Source organism: Suillus fuscotomentosus, assembly GCF_016647785.1.
Source record: "Suillus fuscotomentosus strain FC203 chromosome Unknown F5891scaffold_74, whole genome shotgun sequence".
NCBI lineage: Eukaryota > Fungi > Basidiomycota > Agaricomycetes > Boletales > Suillaceae > Suillus > Suillus fuscotomentosus.
In genome coordinates, this window is record NW_024539586.1 from 217,162 (window position 1) to 232,299 (window position 15,138).

General features: G+C 47.2%; 7 protein-coding genes and 3 non-coding genes across 10 annotated transcripts; 3 read left to right on the forward strand and 7 right to left on the reverse strand.

Moving 5' to 3' along the window:
* Positions 1-71: 71 nt before the first annotated feature.
* On the reverse strand, positions 72-919 carry F5891DRAFT_1130825 (uncharacterized protein; the record flags this gene model as incomplete). Its single annotated transcript, XM_041364578.1, has 6 exons — positions 72-200; positions 254-314; positions 374-599; positions 663-686; positions 743-766; positions 823-919. 6 exons carry the CDS (start codon positions 917-919, stop codon positions 72-74), a joined length of 561 nt encoding a protein of 186 aa, XP_041220459.1.
* On the reverse strand, positions 904-2,721 carry F5891DRAFT_705664 (maintenance of mitochondrial structure and function-domain-containing protein). Its single transcript, XM_041372881.1, has 10 exons — positions 2,506-2,721; positions 2,371-2,447; positions 2,187-2,315; positions 2,043-2,131; positions 1,756-1,993; positions 1,614-1,706; positions 1,462-1,562; positions 1,312-1,380; positions 986-1,246; positions 904-935 (listed from the first exon to the last, which is right to left on the reverse strand). The coding sequence occupies exons 1-9, from the start codon at positions 2,574-2,576 to the stop codon at positions 1,127-1,129; spliced, it is 987 nt and encodes a 328-aa protein (XP_041220460.1). The 5' UTR covers positions 2,577-2,721; the 3' UTR covers positions 904-935; positions 986-1,126.
* Positions 2,671-2,743, reverse strand: F5891DRAFT_t107. Its single transcript has one exon. It is a non-coding gene; the product is annotated as a tRNA-Thr (tRNA).
* A 75-nt stretch (positions 2,744-2,818) lies between these two features.
* Positions 2,819-5,908, forward strand: F5891DRAFT_1281437 (MCM-domain-containing protein). Its single transcript, XM_041370469.1, has 13 exons — positions 2,819-3,024; positions 3,076-3,202; positions 3,252-3,833; positions 3,883-4,093; positions 4,147-4,292; positions 4,344-4,427; positions 4,487-4,723; positions 4,773-4,856; positions 4,909-5,033; positions 5,089-5,217; positions 5,269-5,608; positions 5,664-5,680; positions 5,729-5,908. Exons 1-13 carry the CDS (start codon positions 2,879-2,881, stop codon positions 5,739-5,741), a joined length of 2,241 nt encoding a protein of 746 aa, XP_041220461.1. The 5' UTR covers positions 2,819-2,878; the 3' UTR covers positions 5,742-5,908.
* Positions 5,905-5,988, forward strand: F5891DRAFT_t105. The gene has a single exon. It is a non-coding gene; the product is annotated as a tRNA-Lys (tRNA).
* A 98-nt stretch (positions 5,989-6,086) lies between these two features.
* F5891DRAFT_1281438 (uncharacterized protein) lies at positions 6,087-10,156 on the forward strand. The gene is made up of 18 exons (XM_041370470.1): positions 6,087-6,465; positions 6,519-6,654; positions 6,711-7,070; positions 7,121-7,221; positions 7,280-7,631; positions 8,159-8,219; positions 8,272-8,331; positions 8,391-8,405; positions 8,456-8,692; positions 8,745-9,024; positions 9,074-9,111; positions 9,161-9,376; positions 9,432-9,474; positions 9,526-9,565; positions 9,618-9,639; positions 9,695-9,735; positions 9,795-9,893; positions 9,945-10,156. Exons 1-18 carry the CDS (start codon positions 6,409-6,411, stop codon positions 10,100-10,102), a joined length of 2,316 nt encoding a protein of 771 aa, XP_041220462.1. The 5' UTR covers positions 6,087-6,408; the 3' UTR covers positions 10,103-10,156.
* F5891DRAFT_t106 lies at positions 7,833-7,935 on the reverse strand. Its single transcript has one exon. It is a non-coding gene; the product is annotated as a tRNA-Lys (tRNA).
* Positions 10,157-10,419: 263 nt separating the features above from the next.
* Positions 10,420-11,752, reverse strand: F5891DRAFT_705851 (cytochrome P450). Its single transcript, XM_041372883.1, has 4 exons — positions 11,559-11,752; positions 11,116-11,505; positions 10,909-11,059; positions 10,420-10,836 (listed from the first exon to the last, which is right to left on the reverse strand). The coding sequence occupies exons 1-4, from the start codon at positions 11,583-11,585 to the stop codon at positions 10,685-10,687; spliced, it is 720 nt and encodes a 239-aa protein (XP_041220463.1). The 5' UTR covers positions 11,586-11,752; the 3' UTR covers positions 10,420-10,684.
* Positions 11,718-12,204, reverse strand: F5891DRAFT_705830 (uncharacterized protein). Its single transcript, XM_041372882.1, has one exon. The coding sequence runs from the start codon at positions 12,117-12,119 to the stop codon at positions 11,850-11,852; it is 270 nt and encodes an 89-aa protein (XP_041220464.1). The 5' UTR covers positions 12,120-12,204; the 3' UTR covers positions 11,718-11,849.
* A 495-nt stretch (positions 12,205-12,699) lies between these two features.
* Positions 12,700-15,106, reverse strand: F5891DRAFT_1060988 (kinase-like protein). The gene is made up of 6 exons (XM_041362915.1): positions 14,862-15,106; positions 14,773-14,814; positions 14,446-14,713; positions 14,357-14,363; positions 13,231-14,298; positions 12,700-13,179 (listed from the first exon to the last, which is right to left on the reverse strand). Exons 1-6 carry the CDS (start codon positions 15,050-15,052, stop codon positions 12,962-12,964), a joined length of 1,794 nt encoding a protein of 597 aa, XP_041220465.1. The 5' UTR covers positions 15,053-15,106; the 3' UTR covers positions 12,700-12,961.
* Between the last annotated feature and the right edge of the window lie 32 nt (positions 15,107-15,138).

Genomic DNA, 15,138 nt, shown 5'->3' on the forward strand with positions numbered 1-15,138 from the left:
CTCTGGCTGTTGACACAGTTGAGAGCTATACGGATGCTCTTAGGACAGGTTTATGATACCCAGACAGTGCTTCACAACCCGTAGCTTCCAATCCACAGGCCGTGAAAGGTTAGGGCAATGACTGCACCCAAGTTGGCCAGCGAGCTCATGCCATGGAGCATTCTAAACTTCGTGTTCAATGCCTTCATCTGGGCGGAAACCTACAAATCTTCGTCAGTGCATTGTTATGATTGAAAGAATAGCAAGAGCTTACGCCGGGTTCATCGTAGTTTTTGCCTTCTTCTTTCTCCAACTTATGTCGCTGGAACATGGTCCTGTGGCCGCGTACATGAAAGTTCAGTACCTGGTGGCCTCGTAACTACATTCTACCTGCCTGCTAGTCATTGGCCCAACGACGAACTGGTTGCAGCTCTGTAGCGCTATGACAGTTCCGAGCACATATGCCTGTGCAACATCAGCCCGAAGAGGACTGGTGATGTTGGCAAGAAGTTCGGGATGGACATATGCCCAAAGCCCCAGCAAAGCCGAGGAGAGTCCAATCGAGGAAGAAAAGTAGATCGGGAAGGTCTTGTGCTGAAGAGCACCAAACTGGTGTCTAGCTGTTTCAACGAAGTAGTCTGATTATCGACAGCACGAGGTACACTTAAATCAGAAAGACGAACGCAACGTCCGCAAAGCAATTATTCCTGAACACACGCCCGTCAGAAAAGCAGGTTCATGATAAATATTGATAGTCCCGTACCTCCAAAAAATGACACCCACACAGCTAGATCCGTCTCGTGAGTCAGCGCAGACGAATGTACGATGACGGAACGATCTTACACATCCCATAAAGCCAGCCATAACCTAGAATGTAAACACCTTTAGGCGACACCGTACCGAGGAAGGAGGCTGGTGATACGACTTCGACATGTGCCATGGTCAACTGGGAAGAACTAATAAAATTTGATCACGGTGGAGTCTCATTTATACGTGGCAGGCTTACTAGTTGAACGCAGTCCAACCAATACAAATATACGGGTTCCAGGAAACAGCGAGTCACCTTCCGATTGCAAATATGATACATGAGTATTGGTGCCGGGTAAGGAAGGGATACACAATACGTGGCATAGCATTCTTCAAGTAACTAAGGGTGCATCGCCCAATCCCCTGGCATCATCCCTTGTCTGCCTATCCCCCTCCTCCTTACAGTAACAGTGCGATCGTCCCGCGATCCTCCTATGAGTACAAGGTGCTTGTCGACAAGCTACATGACAAGCGCCCATGTTGATCAAAACTGAATTAGGAGACTGACAATTGCATATCACTCACGTCATTCAAAATGTTCGTCGATTTCGTGAGCGATGAGAGTAGCGCAGTAAGCTGGACGTCTTCATACTCCTGTATGGTGTATCAGAGTGAGTAAGGGGTAGCGTGAATATCGAACAGAGATGGAGGACGTAAAGTAAAAATGGTACACACAGTGTTGAATTCGTCGCGGAAGCCCTTATTCTCACTTGCCGGTAACGAGGCAATCAAGGCGGACAAAGATCGAAGGGTTGTATGATCGGTTGGAATTTGACCTGGGTACAAATGTATATAACCTGGATTTCAAGTTGACGCATATAACGTACCTGCGATCACGTTTGTCACATACTGCACAAGAACCAATATTCGCTCGTGTAACATCTTGACTGCTGCCCGCTGAGCTTGAAGATGAGATTCAACTGCAGAAAGGATGACGAGGTATATCAGTAGAAGAAGCAATTCACCCACGGCTGGTACTTCCACCACCACCCTTGGCTGTCCAATCGACAGCAATACGCTCAGCTTCACCTGTCTCTACCTTAAATGGTGCCTCTATGAACACAGAACGTGTCTTCTTATCCCTTATTTCGACGGTAGGCTCATAAGCCTTGAAAGGAAGTGTCTGCCCAGTGATATCAGATGATGATGAAGTTGTCGTGGAGGGTTGTAGGACAAGTAGGAGTGGCGTTGAGCAATACCCTGTGAACTGTGGGCTATGAGCTTCACAAATGAGAACTCAGGAATAATCGGCATGCCTGCTCATGTAATGCGATGTGACGATATGTCGGTACAGAAGCTACTGTGTACCATCCAATGAACTCTAAAGAGGGGAACACCTGTTTATCTTCGACAAGAAAATGTTTCGGCCAGCAAGAATGCGGATCACATAGAAAACTTACACTGATCGCGTCTAGACACCAAGAAGTCGTGGTCTACAAGGTCATCGCGACCCTCTTCTGTGGCGAGTTCGAATGTGTTTACAATCTCGACTTCTCGACCGTTCTGGGTGCCTAGCAATGCGCCGAGGACTGATCAGTCTGCTGTGAGTGACAGGTAACAAGCACGAGAGAGAAATGAACATGCCGAAAGGTGAATTGGACCGAGTCTGAAGCTTTAGTCTCGTCAAATGTTCGGAAATGTTCAGGATCGGCAGGGGATGCCTGAAAGACGACGTCAAGGTTACTAACAGTATCAAACAGAAAGTGGACCAACAGCGACAAAGACAATCCGGACGTTGTGCTAGAGGGGAGGACTATGGATTGTTCGTCTGTATCCATTTGCGAGGTCATGATGAACAGTGAGATTAACAGTGAGATTAACGAGTGCGGCCACAGCGTTGAATCCTAGTGATGCGACAGACAAAATAATAGGAGACAAAATAAATTCCCATTAGCCGACTTGAACGACTGACCTCGTCATTACTAGTGACGCGCTCTACCAACTGAGCTAAACGGGATTCAACATTGAATATATATAGATATTCATATCCGTCTGATGTCGCGTATTTGTCTGCCCTAAAGGATAATATTACCTTCGCGTCTTCCATATCCATTCATTGAAGATAAGTTACTCTTTTCTGTTTCGCTCATAAATGTCAGGTTTCGACGGAAATCATGTGTTCACCGTCTCGGTCCACGACCCACCAGCTGTTGCATCTACTGACTCTCCATCCCAGACTGAGAAACTCTTGTTAGAGTTTTTGTTGCAATATCGCGTCGGAGGCGAATTCATCTACAGGTCAGTTTTATTATCTCCCGAGTGTCTGACAGTTATTAAATAAGCTTGCAGAGATCAGCTTCGTGCAAACTTGCTCCTTAAGCAATACCAGCTGGAGGTCGATCTTCGTCATGTTGGTTTGTATAATGATGAGTTAGCGCATGCAATTCAGGACAGACCGGCAGATATATTGCCGCTGGTAAGTACATTTCCCGTGTTCTTGTACTTGAAGCTCAGATCATTTACAGTTTGAAAACGCGGCTACTAAAGCGGCTCGTACTATCCTATTCCCGCTAGCTGGTGGCTCTGATGAACGCGCAGAGGCTGCTCTTCAATCAATCCCCAGAGTTCAAATCACCATCAAATCTGGCCTCCAGATGCAACGTGTTCGCGACTTAACAGCAAATACGATGAACAAGTTGGTCCGTATACCAGGAATCGTTATTTCCGCCTCTGTCCTTTCCTCGCGAGCAACAAAGCTTCATCTTCAATGTCGTGCTTGCCGGTCCACAAAAGTTGTATACCCTGCTGGCGGCCTTGGAGGAATAGGCAATGGTTCAGATCGAGGCCTACCCAGAGTTTGTGATGCACCAGAGTTGGAGAATCAGAAGAAGGATTGCCCAATAGACCCTTACATCATTGTTCACTCAAAGTCAACTTTTGTTGACCAGCAGACTCTGAAACTGCAAGAGGCACCAGACATGGTTCCAGTTGGTGAACTTCCACGGCACATGCTTCTCTCTGCAGACCGATACCTAACGGGCAAGGTCGTCCCTGGCTCACGAATAGTCGCGACTGGGATTTATTCTACTTTCAGTTCGGCAAAGAACGTGAGTATCATCTCAATTTTTCCCCGATACACATATTAAATTATGACAGAAATCTGCTGGTCCTGCTGCACTTCGACAACCTTATCTTCGTCTTGTTCACATTGAAATGTCCTCGCCGACTGCCGGTGGTGGCGCCTCGAATCCCTTTGGAGTGCAATTCACTCCTGAAGAGGAGGAAGAATTTGGTGAAATGGCACGCAGCGATGGCTTCTATGAACGTTTTGCTAAGAGTGTTGGTCCGAGTATTTATGGCAGCCTCGGTTTGTCGCGAACTGCGAACTGACTTTTTGATCCTTGCTCATTGCTCTTGCAGACATCAAGAAGGCGATTACGTGTCTGCTTTTCGGTGGCTCTAAGAAGGTCTTACCAGATGGTATGCGATTGAGAGGCGATATCAATGTTCTTTTGCTCGGAGATCCAGGGACAGCAAAGAGTCAACTGCTCAAGTTCGTTGAGAAGGTATGAGAAGCACCAATCCCGCGCTGTACGCCCTCTCATCGCATCCTGCAGGTTGCACCGATCGCCGTGTACACCTCTGGAAAGGGTTCTAGCGCAGCTGGATTAACAGCTGTCGTCCAGCGGGATGCAGTTTCTGTAAGTGTCAATTCCTTTACAGAAATTTGTGCTCTTTAACTTTTCGCATCGCATCGCAGCGCGAATTCTATCTCGAGGGTGGTGCCATGGTTCTTGCAGATACTGGGGTTGTCTGTATAGACGAATTTGACAAAATGCGTGATGAGGATCGGGTTGCCATCCATGAGGCTATGGAGCAGCAAACCATTTCGATAGCGAAGGCTGGTATCACGACGGTGCTGAACTCCCGAACAAGTGTCCTTGCAGCAGCAAATCCAGTTTGGGGACGATATGATGAGGGTCGGAGCCCTGGCGAGGTATTCTGCTTCACGAGGGGGGTTTACAGTTTGCTGACATAGCATCCAGAACATCGACTTTCAAACAACCATTTTGTCACGTTTTGATATGATTTTCATCGTCAAAGACGAGCATAACGAACAACGAGATCGTGTCAGTGTCCACTTCCTTAATCCTAAACCTTTACTCAAGACCGAATATTTAGATGATTGCCAAGCACGTCATGAACATCCACATGAACAGGCCGAATCAGAGTACAGACGACAATGGAGAAGCTGTTGGCGAAATTGACATTGACAAAATGAAGCGGTATATCTCGTATTGCAAGAGGTTTGAATTATCCCCTATTGTTGTAAGATAATCAAGCTAATTATGTGGTCTCCAGCAAATGCGCGCCGCGGTTATCTCCAGATGCTCAAGAAATGCTTAGCAGTCATTTTGTTAGTCTTCGGAAGCAGGTTCAGCAAGTGGAACGCGATAATGACGAACGGAGTTCAATTCCCATAACAGTTCGGTTGGTATCAATTTCCAGATTCACTGCTGTTGAGATTAATGCGTTTCACAGCCAATTAGAAGCCATCATCCGAATATCGGAATCGCTTGCCAAGATGACATTATCACCCACTGTTCAAAATCATCATGTCGAGGAAGCCATCCGGCTTTTCAAGTTCTCCACGATGGACGCTGTCTCGGCGGGTTCCATTGATGGTATGTCTCGCGGCGAGCTGAATGACGAGATGTCGCGGATAGAGAAGGAATTGCGCAGACGTCTTCCTGTGGGCTGGAGTACGAGTTACCAAAGTTTAGTAAGGGAATTTGTAACGCAACAGGGCTACTCGAATCACGCACTGGAACGAACACTCTTCATCCTTGAGAAGAGGGAGGTGATACGATTCTCTGGTCAGGTGAGTATTCTATGTCGTACCACAAAAATGAGATGATAACCCATGTGTATTGCAGAAAAAGGTCGTGCATCGGTAAGTTGTTTATTTTGATATTAGTGCACGGCTTGAATTTTGCCACAGGGTCGGTGTTTGATCAATGTGTTGTACGAACAATGCTATACATTTGCTCTCTGTTTTGAATATCTGTAGATAAGTAGTCTCCCCTAGTCAGACCCATTGAATCTTCGTATTAGGTGAACGCAGTGTCTTTTATTCTTCCTGTGCCTTATACAGGTACACGTGGACATTTTGACATCGCCCGCCTAGCTCAATCGGATAGAGCGTCAGACTCTTATGACTAGGCGATCTGAAGGCTGCGAGTTCGACCCTCGCGGTGGGCTAATGTTTTTGCATCATTTTAGTACTTGCGCCATAGCAGCTATGTCAGTAATGGTGGTGCACTAGTCTCTGTCTGAGCATGTGGAAAGTGTTTGTCGACGAACAATGTCGGACAAAAAAATATCCCGGCTCTAACTTTTAAGGTCCATGTCTTGATAATTTTTTGATGATCTTCTGACAGCCTTACGTTGCACGTAGCCCGCTGCAACACCAAATTTGTAGTCATTCAAGGCCTAGGTCTTATACTCGGAGCGCGCTAACCAAACCCGTAATCCGGCGTCATGGCCCTTAGTTTTTTCCCGACAACCAGGCAAAAGTTAGAGAGATATGCTTTCTCTAGTTCGCTTCCTGCAATTTGGCAAGGCCCCTTCCTTTCGCAACTATAACTGCCTCCCCTCTGGATCGCGCTAGATCACTCAAACATGGCCTCACTCACAGATAGAAAAGTCCCAAAGAGCACAAAGATGCATTCAAAAGTCGTCTGTATCATCCATTTCGTTTCTATCATTCCCCAACACTCACCCATGCGCAGGTTATTATTGGGTCAGGTCCTGCAGGACACACCGCGGCTGTATATCTTGCGCGCGCGAACATCAACCCTGTCCTGTTTGAGGGCTTTATGGCAAATGGTTTCGCTGCCGGTGGTCAACTTACCACAACCACAGATGGTACGTACACACCCCATCCCGCCCTTATCTTCACTGCATCTCATCTATCACTGCAGTCGAGAACTATCCCGGTTTCCCATCTGGCATCCTTGGTCCCGAGCTTATGGATAGGTTTCGCGAGCAGTCCATTCGCTTCGGAACGCGGATCATCACAGAGACCGTTTCCAAGGTCGATCTCTCTGCACGCCCCTTCCGTTACTGGCGAGAGGGTGAGGAACACGACAAAGCAGAAACTGCCGATGCGATCATCATCGCAACTGGTGCGAGCGCGAAGAGGCTAGGACTCAAGGGCGAAGTCACATACTGGCAGAGCGGCATCAGCGCGTGTGCAGTCTGCGATGCTGCCGTCCCTATCTTCAGGAATCAACCGCTAGCTGTCATCGGTGGTGGTGATTCTGCAGCAGAAGAAGCGACCTGTAAGATATTTCAATCCTGAGATCGAAAATCAAACATCAAATTCTGGCAGATCTGACAAAATACAGCTCCCACGTGTATGTCCTTGTCCGCCGTAGCGAACTCCGTGCTTCTAAAACTATGGCCAAGCGCCTCATGAATCACCCCAAGATTGTATGTCTCCCTCTATTCCCATACCCCATTACTTACCACCTCTTATACGCTTCCACAGACGATTCTTTGGAACACCGTCGCAACCGAATGCCAAGGCGACGGCAACCTCCTCAACAACCTCCGCATCAAAAACGTAAGGACAGGGGAAGAACATGATCTACCAGTGCGCGGACTTTTCTATGCGATCGGACATGAACCAGCTACGTCCCTCGTGCGCTCCCAGCTGCAAACGGACCTTGATGGGTATGTCATCACTGTCCCTGGAACGACGCAGACGAGCGTCAAGGGCGTGTTTGCCGCTGGCGATGTGCAGGATAAGAAATATAGACAGGCTATCACTAGTGCGGGGAGTGGGTGCATGGCCGCGCTTGAGGCAGAGAGGCTTATTGCGGAGGAGGAAGTAGAGGAGGGTTAGAAAGTCAGAAGACTTTAAATGCGTATACCGCTGCAATAATTTTTGCCATATGAAATTATTGAACTTCAGAAACGCCGACTGCAGCCTCGGCAGTATTTGGCGGACATATAGGCCAAAACTTGAATTTATCAGAAAACCCTGTGCAATATTGAACTGCAAAGGTATTGATTACCTTCCAAACTTGAACTAAAACTTTAGCCCACCGCGAGGGTCGAACTCGCAGCCTTCAGATCACCGCCTTGCACAAACTCGTACAATTCGTAAAAGTCTGACGCTCTATCCGATTGAGCTAGGCGGGCCTTGCAATGAGGCGCCAACATACCTTATTGTAGCACTTATCACATTCAAATGCACATGATCAAGTTGACATTGTCACGGGACGCTGGGAACAAGCGCGTCTTGAGTCGCGAGACACATTAATGGTCCATTGCAGGTCAGTGTCAAACATTTTATCACTGGCTTAGTGCCCATATATTGTTGACAGACTAGTCTTGATATCTGTCTTTGTCACTCGTTACTTAGGGTTAATGATCAAGAGGCTGAACCCAGAGTTGATATCAGATAGCGAGGAAGAGAGACTCAGGTGCGTGACCTTCTCGTGAAAACCACTTTTTGACGTTGACCCGCACATATAGAAAGTGTAAATCTGTCACTCTTGAAGTCATTCAAATATCCTCGGACGACGATGACGACCCGTAAGATTCTATGGCAGAGATATATGTTTAAACAAACTCACGTGTTTTTACCTATCCAGACTCACAAAATACGGGTAAGTAATGTCTTGGATACCGTGATATCAGATACTTGACGAAGACATAGTACTCGACGGGGTCAGAACACTCCTGTTAACACAAGCCCATTCCGTGGATCGTTGGAAATCATTGAATTAACAGATAGTGATACCTGTGATACATCCTCCGACTTTCCGGACAAATTAACTGATCTCGTCAAGAGCCCCGCAAAAATGCGGAGGAAACCTGTGGCTCAGTGTCCGAAAGATTTTTTGTCACTTTATGCTGATGAGAGCGATGCAGACGATGGTTCCATTCTTATTTTGTGAGACCATACCCACTAGTGCTAATTCCGAGCTCACATATTGACCGGGCAGGAACGAGCCTCGAAGTGCACGCAAACCCATTCGCCGTGCTCAGATATCCACTGTCAATGAATCCATTCCCTCTTTCCCGATTACTCGCTGTAATGACGGGCCATTTCACTCACATTCATCTGGAGAAGATAAGAGGCAGGCTGGTACTCCTCGGGCAATCTTGGACAGCACGCCACGAATAAATAAACCACCCCCCAGGATCCCCAAGCAGGGAAAAGCAGAGGAGCAGGGACGTCGCGAGAAATATGCTGCACAGCTCTTTGAAGAGCTGAATAGTACAGTATTCGATAACTGGTCTCCCCCGAGAGACAAAATTGAATTGGAATAAGCGCCTCTTAACTACCGCGGGGAGGGCCAAGTGGCACAAGTATCCAGTCATTATGCTATATCTCTTATTATGCTCATCTTGATGACAGGTCTAGGGATGGTGTTCAGACGACAGAGATCGAGTTGGCCGCCAAGATTTTGGATTGTGATGGTGGAGAGGTCTTTGTTTCTGCTTCTACCGTGTCCCTGATTTGTGTGCTTTTAGAACGGATACGAAATACTTTGTCGCATGAGATGTGTCACCTGGCATCCTGGGTCATCAACGGCAACCCGAAAGAAGGCCATGGCCAGATCTTCAAAGCCTGGTCGGTGCCTACATCCTTTTCGTTTTCACTGACTGTTGATCTGATACCTCACTAGGGCCGACAAGGTAATGATCAAGCGTCCAGAAATTGAAATCACGGTAGGCAACCACCACCGCAAAGTGACTGTCTTCTGACAGCTGTAATCCCAGACAAGGCACAACTATGAGATTTCGTACCCATTCGAATGGAGTGAGTATGAGATTCAGCTTCAGCGAAGCCCCACTTTGATAATTTCATTAAGAATGCGAAAAGTGTTCAAAAATGTAAGTCGAGTTGCGGTCCGGCACTAGAATCCAATGTCTGATGGTCTGGCACTAGATATGGCCGATATAGCAAATCCATCAGACCAGATGAATGTGGTGAGCTGCTCTCGAATGTACTTTCAATATCACACGTAGGTTCATTGAATATGTCCCAGTTTGTGGTGTCTGCAAGGTCGGAAAACTCATCCCCCTCTTCGCGCAAAGAGCACCTAGGACCCCTAAGGTCAGCAGGATGGCTACTGCTCTGCCTCAAGGTGAGATCTGTCTTAGTACTGGATATCGTTGGATTCACGAAGTTCCTGTAGGTTCTCCTCGTCCCGTCGCGCCTCTCGAGGAAACCAGGCAAATCCCGGCTAACAACACAGTGTATGTCATATCATCAGAGGATGAGGTGGATATATTGATCGGCGCCATCAACAATGTGACCCTGCACGGTGATGAAACTCCACCACGAGCTATATAGTCCATCATTTAGCCCATGATGATTTATACATTAATTTATCAGACTGGCGATCAGATGAATATTTGAATGACGATAAGGATAGACTAAATACAAACCGGATTTGCTACAACAGGACCTTGAAATATACCATCTACAAATATCAGAGATTTACTCGTTCAATTTTTACAGGTAGTCATGTGCCGAATTCGAATCGATCGTACACGTAGGGCCGCGTCAGAATTGCGTTGAACTTTTGTATATCCGCAGTAGGTTTGAAAACAAAATGAGGGATGAGAGTCGCCAGGAATATCTTGGTTTCCAACATCGAGAACTTCCAGCCCGGACAAACATGTGGACCAAATGAGAACGTCGTCACGTTTGCAATTCCTGGATGAGAGGGAGCTCGTGCGGGGTGAGGCAGAGAAGACCAGCGATCAGGCCTGAAGTTTTCAGGAAACCGGCGCAGCGAAGAAAAACATACTCACTTAAACAATCTTGCATCCTCACCTCAGATGTCAGTGCTAAAGTCCAAAGCCTCGATCGGTACAGAATAGGCCTGACATTGATGAAGATTTGGATGCGCAAGAAGACATCGAGTTTAGTTCAGAGCGTAAGGCGACCTTGGACATCAGGATGGATGGAAAGGAGGTGGATGCACCAGGACATACTAGTAAGAGATGTAGAGTCAGAGCCTGCGAAAAGGAACGTCGAGAGTTGGGATAGAAGATCTGCATCAGAAAGTCGCCTAGAGATATCTGCCGATAGGTTTGATTTGACTACAAGTGACATGTCAGATCCAATTAACAAAAACTGTAATGAGCGCTGACTGAGTAGATTAAGAATATCTTTCTCTTCGATCTCGCTCGCACTCGCTTTTTCAGCAAGAATGGCGAACTTCTTGCTTTGGATGAGCTGTTGACCAGCTTCGCTGATTACGCGTCGACTTCCATTTGTGATGCGCGTGGCTTCATTAGTAGGCTGCGACGAAGACAATACATCAGTGAAGTGTCTGCTAAACTGATGATATCACTGACAAATATCTTCTCGATTATTGGGAAATAAAGCTGGACAAGTTCTCGCAATTTGGGACCCTTGTCGACGATCCTGAACATATTTTTGTATGCCAAATGGACTTCTTCGGATTCACACTGGAGAGCATGAAAGTCGTAGTCAAAGCCTGTCGAACCTATCACGTTAGATGTTGCAAGGGAGAACCAGTGAGCGACGTCGGTCACTGCCTCGGCAAAAGAAGGAGAAGGAGAATAAGGTGGTGCAGGAAGGGGAGGGGATTTCGCATCGTCGGCCAATGAAGGAGAAGTTGCAAAACTCTCCCATTGGTCCGGTAATTCTTCAGCTTTCTGGAAGAATATGGGAGTCATGGTTTTAATTGATTCAGTCGAGAAAGCCGGTGCAATCAACTTCCTCTGCGAGAGACCATATGAATATTGTTTCTTCATAAATCAAGTGTGATTCTCACTAAAGCTTTGTGTTCGGCACCTTCCATGGCAAAAATACCTGGTATTCAACCACTTGGAACTAAATACGTTCGTCGGCAATGTTCATGGTTTCTCGTAGATCGGTGAGTTGAGGATATGCGACATAACGCAAAAGTCGACGGAGAGAGGACGGAAGCCATGCTAATAGTATTTTCAAGAAGGACGAGAAGCACTCACCCTACCGAACCTGTGAAATCTGAATGTCTTCCCGAACGACTTGACCCATGTATCATGCATATCTAAAGATATGCTAGGGCTGAAATGAAGGCAGATTATCTGATAAAAGCTTCCTCAGTGTCCTCACGACTGACCTCGAATTGGATATGCACATACTCCATGACCTCACGAAGGTGGTTCTGCAGCGGAGAACCGTCGGGTCCCTGAATGTTCTTGAGCGGGTCAAACATAGGTAACATAGGTGCTACGACCATCATATTGATCAACCACACGAAACCTCTTGCTACCAAAATCAAGAGAACCACTGCACTGCATGCTTTTAGCAAGCTGAGTGAGAGAGTGGACGCGATGGAGGCAGTGAGCATCACGATCGGGCGGGATGGAACTTCCTGAGGGAAAATGACGACTTGCTAGATGAGTGCTCTTATGGGTGATATAGTATGTGTTGAGATGATCCCATGGGCGCTTAAAGTTATTATAAGCCTTGCGCTGTCGGAGCGAACCGTGACATCCCTTTTGGGAATGGCAAGCACATGCATGGCGTACCTCAAGCACTCGACATACCAGATCTGCGTGTACTAGCATTGTTCCTTCCAGAGACTCAATGACAACGTCATTTGTATTATTGCAGTCAACCGTGACCATCAGGGAAATGTCATAGTTACAGTACAACAATCAACTAGGGAAGACCCTTCTGGTCTGCAAGCTAATCGTGGATCCAATGCCCGTGGCAAACATAGCGTGGTGCGAAAGACCCCTGAACCGCCAACAAAACATCAGATGGAGTGCTGGTGTCAGATAAATCTGTCAGTGTCAGGTAACAGGTAACACTTCTGGCAAGAACAAACGAGTGGGGGGCTGGCAGCACATCACCATGATTAAAAATCATGTGAATCATACTGAGTTCGACTTAGTCACAGTGACTCCTCCTGACGATCACACGCATTGAGTTTACCATGAGGTGTTTCGAAGTGAATCAGAATCATGAGTGCAATACATGTAGCAAAAAAAACGTGTAAAATGAAGGGATGACTGAATCTAAGTCGTGAACAGTCATTGTGATATCAATATACCGTGCAGCCATAAGGAATAAATACTGTTGAAGTAGGGTGAAAGAACAGTTAAAGCGGGGTGTATATTTCAGATAGCCCAAGACACATAAACCCCATAAAACGGCAACACCAACACAAGCAAAATATGAAGTTCATTACCAACTGTCAACGCCTACCCACTCTTCGTCCTTCACATCTAGCCAATAATGGTCAACTATATCGCGAACCTCTTTGCGTTCCCTTTGATCGACTGCAAGCATGGGTTCAAGGAAGGAGCATAAATCGTTTGCTTCCGAGACAGAGAAAAGGTATTTCTCTGTCATGACACGATTCAGAGGCCATGGCTTCAACGTTTTGATATAACGAAGCGCCCCTGAACGTAACGTGAGTTCCCTGCTTGAGTTCTGTTTCCAATTTGACTTACCTGCGTGATCAAATATTTCACGACTATACCTTCCTCCCATCTTCGCATCTAACGGGAAATCACCCAGTAATTCAATTATCTGCGCCATGTGGTCATCGTCCTTTGTGAACATCTCGCCTTGTCCATGAGGGTCAAACAGATATTCCGCAGTCAACAACTCGAAAACAACACAAGCAACGCTCCAAACGTCAGCTCTTGTGCCCCAGTCACGCCGTCCAAGGATAGCCTCCGGAGCGCGATACTGCCGTGTCTGAATGTCCTCTGTAAAATGCTGCTTAGAAGGTGTCGCATTGCCTAGATCGGCAATCTTGATCGAAAGCGGCGTAGAAAACGGTGTAGAAAGCGGCGTTGATGGCGGTCCTAGAACGGGCACCCCTGAAGGAGGCGACGGAGTTCGGTTGAGAGACGGCCCGGAAGACTGATGCGGAGCAGTTTGGGTTAGAAGCGACGGCCCGGAAGCGATGTGGTGAATATCCGAAGAATGTGATTGGATGAGGGGAGACATAGATACGTGTTGCGCGGAGACCATGTCACTTTCCATATTTAGACGCAAAGTGACATCCGGCGAAGCACTCATGAGTGTAAGCGAGGCCATTTTCGTCAGGATGGGTATGTCTGCACTTCCCACCGAGGTGGGAGGTGTACTAACAGTACTGTTAGAAGCCGCTGGCGTGGATAGCGAGGAGGAGATGATGGACGAAGTCGATGGGCTACTGGAGAGTATTACTGGTGAGTCATGAAGGATGGTAGTAGGGTCCGCTCTAGCAGACTTCCTAAGCAACTGGCTGATGGGTGCGCCACTGATCGGAGTTGTCCCAGAAAATTGCTTTTGGAAGCTATGGCTACTCGCGTGAGCGCTCATACTTCCAGATCTCGATGATGGACTTGATAGTGGCTGTGAATCAAATATTTGTACGCGTCTCTCGTATGCAGGAGCATGTCGATAAGGAATGGTTAAGCCAGAACGGGACTTGGTGGGCTGAGGAACGCCTACGTGATGCGACGTTGGCTTCGGCGACATAGACAATTCAGCATGAATACGAGCTTCGACATCTGGTATGGAAATGACTAATGGAGTAAGGTGTCAGTGGGGCGGATATGAATACAGAGACAATGAGATACGCACGAATGTTCTCAGGTTTAATGTCAGTGTGAACAAGATCAGCATTCATCGTGAAGATACTGAAGGCCGAGAAGCATTTGCTTCGCGATGACCTTGACGAGGGGTTTTGGGACACCCTTCTTCTTGTTGCGTTGAATTAATGCGAGAAGCGTCTCTCCGAGGGGCTCAAAGACAATGCACACGTGAGTGTCCTGGGGAGTGCGATGTTGAAAAGAATCGAGGAACGAAACAACGTGTGGTCGACCAGCATGGTGCGGATTTGCAGCAGCTACCTGAGACAAGAGTTTGATTTCGTCGCGTGCAGTCTCAGCATAACGCGTAGCAGACTTGACCACTTTGAGAGCAGAGTAGTGGTTCTCGCTAGGAAAAAAAAAAACTTTATGAGAACATACGCGTGTTTGCAGAACTGGAATACCCACTGAGTGTCCTTGACGAGCCAGACGGTTGAAAAATGGCCCCAGCTTGTCGAATGAACAAGAATTGTATGGCAAAAAATATGATGACTTACCCTAACTTGCGTGCTACGATATACCGACCGTCTTTGAATGTATCATCGATCTTGATGACCATATACCCACCAGCGTTGTAGTCAGCTGGTGATTCTTCATCCTTGAGTTCTTGGTCTGTGACCGGGACTATCTTCGGAGTGGACGATGTAAGTACGTATTGATATTTAGCGCATGGTTGATGCGGTGCCATGTACTTTGTGAAGGGATGGTTTACCAACGGACTCGGAATGCCCGGAACAGAGTGTGACGGTGTTGTCACGCGATGACATACATATG

What these genes read in the sequence shown, in the direction of transcription:
- F5891DRAFT_1281438 (XM_041370470.1), top strand. Translation starts at nt 6,409, where the DNA reads ATGGCCTCACTCACAGATAGAAAAGTCCCAAAGAGCACAAAGATGCAT. An exon ending in GATGGTTCCATTCTTATTTT is followed by an intron (nt 8,693 to 8,744) that starts GTGAGACCATAC and finishes TTGACCGGGCAG; the next exon opens with GAACGAGCCTCGAAGTGCAC. An exon ending in TTCGTACCCATTCGAATGGA is followed by an intron (nt 9,566 to 9,617) that starts GTGAGTATGAGA and finishes AATTTCATTAAG; the next exon opens with AATGCGAAAAGTGTTCAAAA.
- F5891DRAFT_705830 (XM_041372882.1), bottom strand. Translation starts at nt 12,119, where the DNA reads ATGCTCACTGCCTCCATCGCGTCCACTCTCTCACTCAGCTTGCTAAAA.
- F5891DRAFT_1060988 (XM_041362915.1), bottom strand. Translation starts at nt 15,052, where the DNA reads ATGGCACCGCATCAACCATGCGCTAAATATCAATACGTACTTACATCG. An exon ending in TGGCTCGTCAAGGACACTCA is followed by an intron (nt 14,714 to 14,772) that starts GTGGGTATTCCA and finishes TTTTTTTCCTAG; the next exon opens with CGAGAACCACTACTCTGCTC. An exon ending in TGAAATATTTGATCACGCAG is followed by an intron (nt 13,180 to 13,230) that starts GTAAGTCAAATT and finishes CGTTACGTTCAG; the next exon opens with GGGCGCTTCGTTATATCAAA.
- F5891DRAFT_705664 (XM_041372881.1), bottom strand. Translation starts at nt 2,576, where the DNA reads ATGACCTCGCAAATGGATACAGACGAACAATCCATAGTCCTCCCCTCT. An exon ending in ACATCGCATTACATGAGCAG is followed by an intron (nt 1,994 to 2,042) that starts GCATGCCGATTA and finishes CATAGCCCACAG; the next exon opens with TTCACAGGGTATTGCTCAAC. An exon ending in TCCGCGACGAATTCAACACT is followed by an intron (nt 1,381 to 1,461) that starts GTGTGTACCATT and finishes TACACCATACAG; the next exon opens with GAGTATGAAGACGTCCAGCT.
- F5891DRAFT_705851 (XM_041372883.1), bottom strand. Translation starts at nt 11,585, where the DNA reads ATGGAAGGTGCCGAACACAAAGCTTTA. An exon ending in GTGCCGAACACAAAGCTTTA is followed by an intron (nt 11,506 to 11,558) that starts GTGAGAATCACA and finishes GGTCTCTCGCAG; the next exon opens with AGGAAGTTGATTGCACCGGC. An exon ending in AGATATTCTTAATCTACTCA is followed by an intron (nt 10,837 to 10,908) that starts GTCAGCGCTCAT and finishes ACCTATCGGCAG; the next exon opens with ATATCTCTAGGCGACTTTCT.
- F5891DRAFT_1281437 (XM_041370469.1), top strand. Translation starts at nt 2,879, where the DNA reads ATGTCAGGTTTCGACGGAAATCATGTGTTCACCGTCTCGGTCCACGAC. An exon ending in TGCTCAAGTTCGTTGAGAAG is followed by an intron (nt 4,293 to 4,343) that starts GTATGAGAAGCA and finishes CGCATCCTGCAG; the next exon opens with GTTGCACCGATCGCCGTGTA. An exon ending in AGGGTCGGAGCCCTGGCGAG is followed by an intron (nt 4,724 to 4,772) that starts GTATTCTGCTTC and finishes CATAGCATCCAG; the next exon opens with AACATCGACTTTCAAACAAC.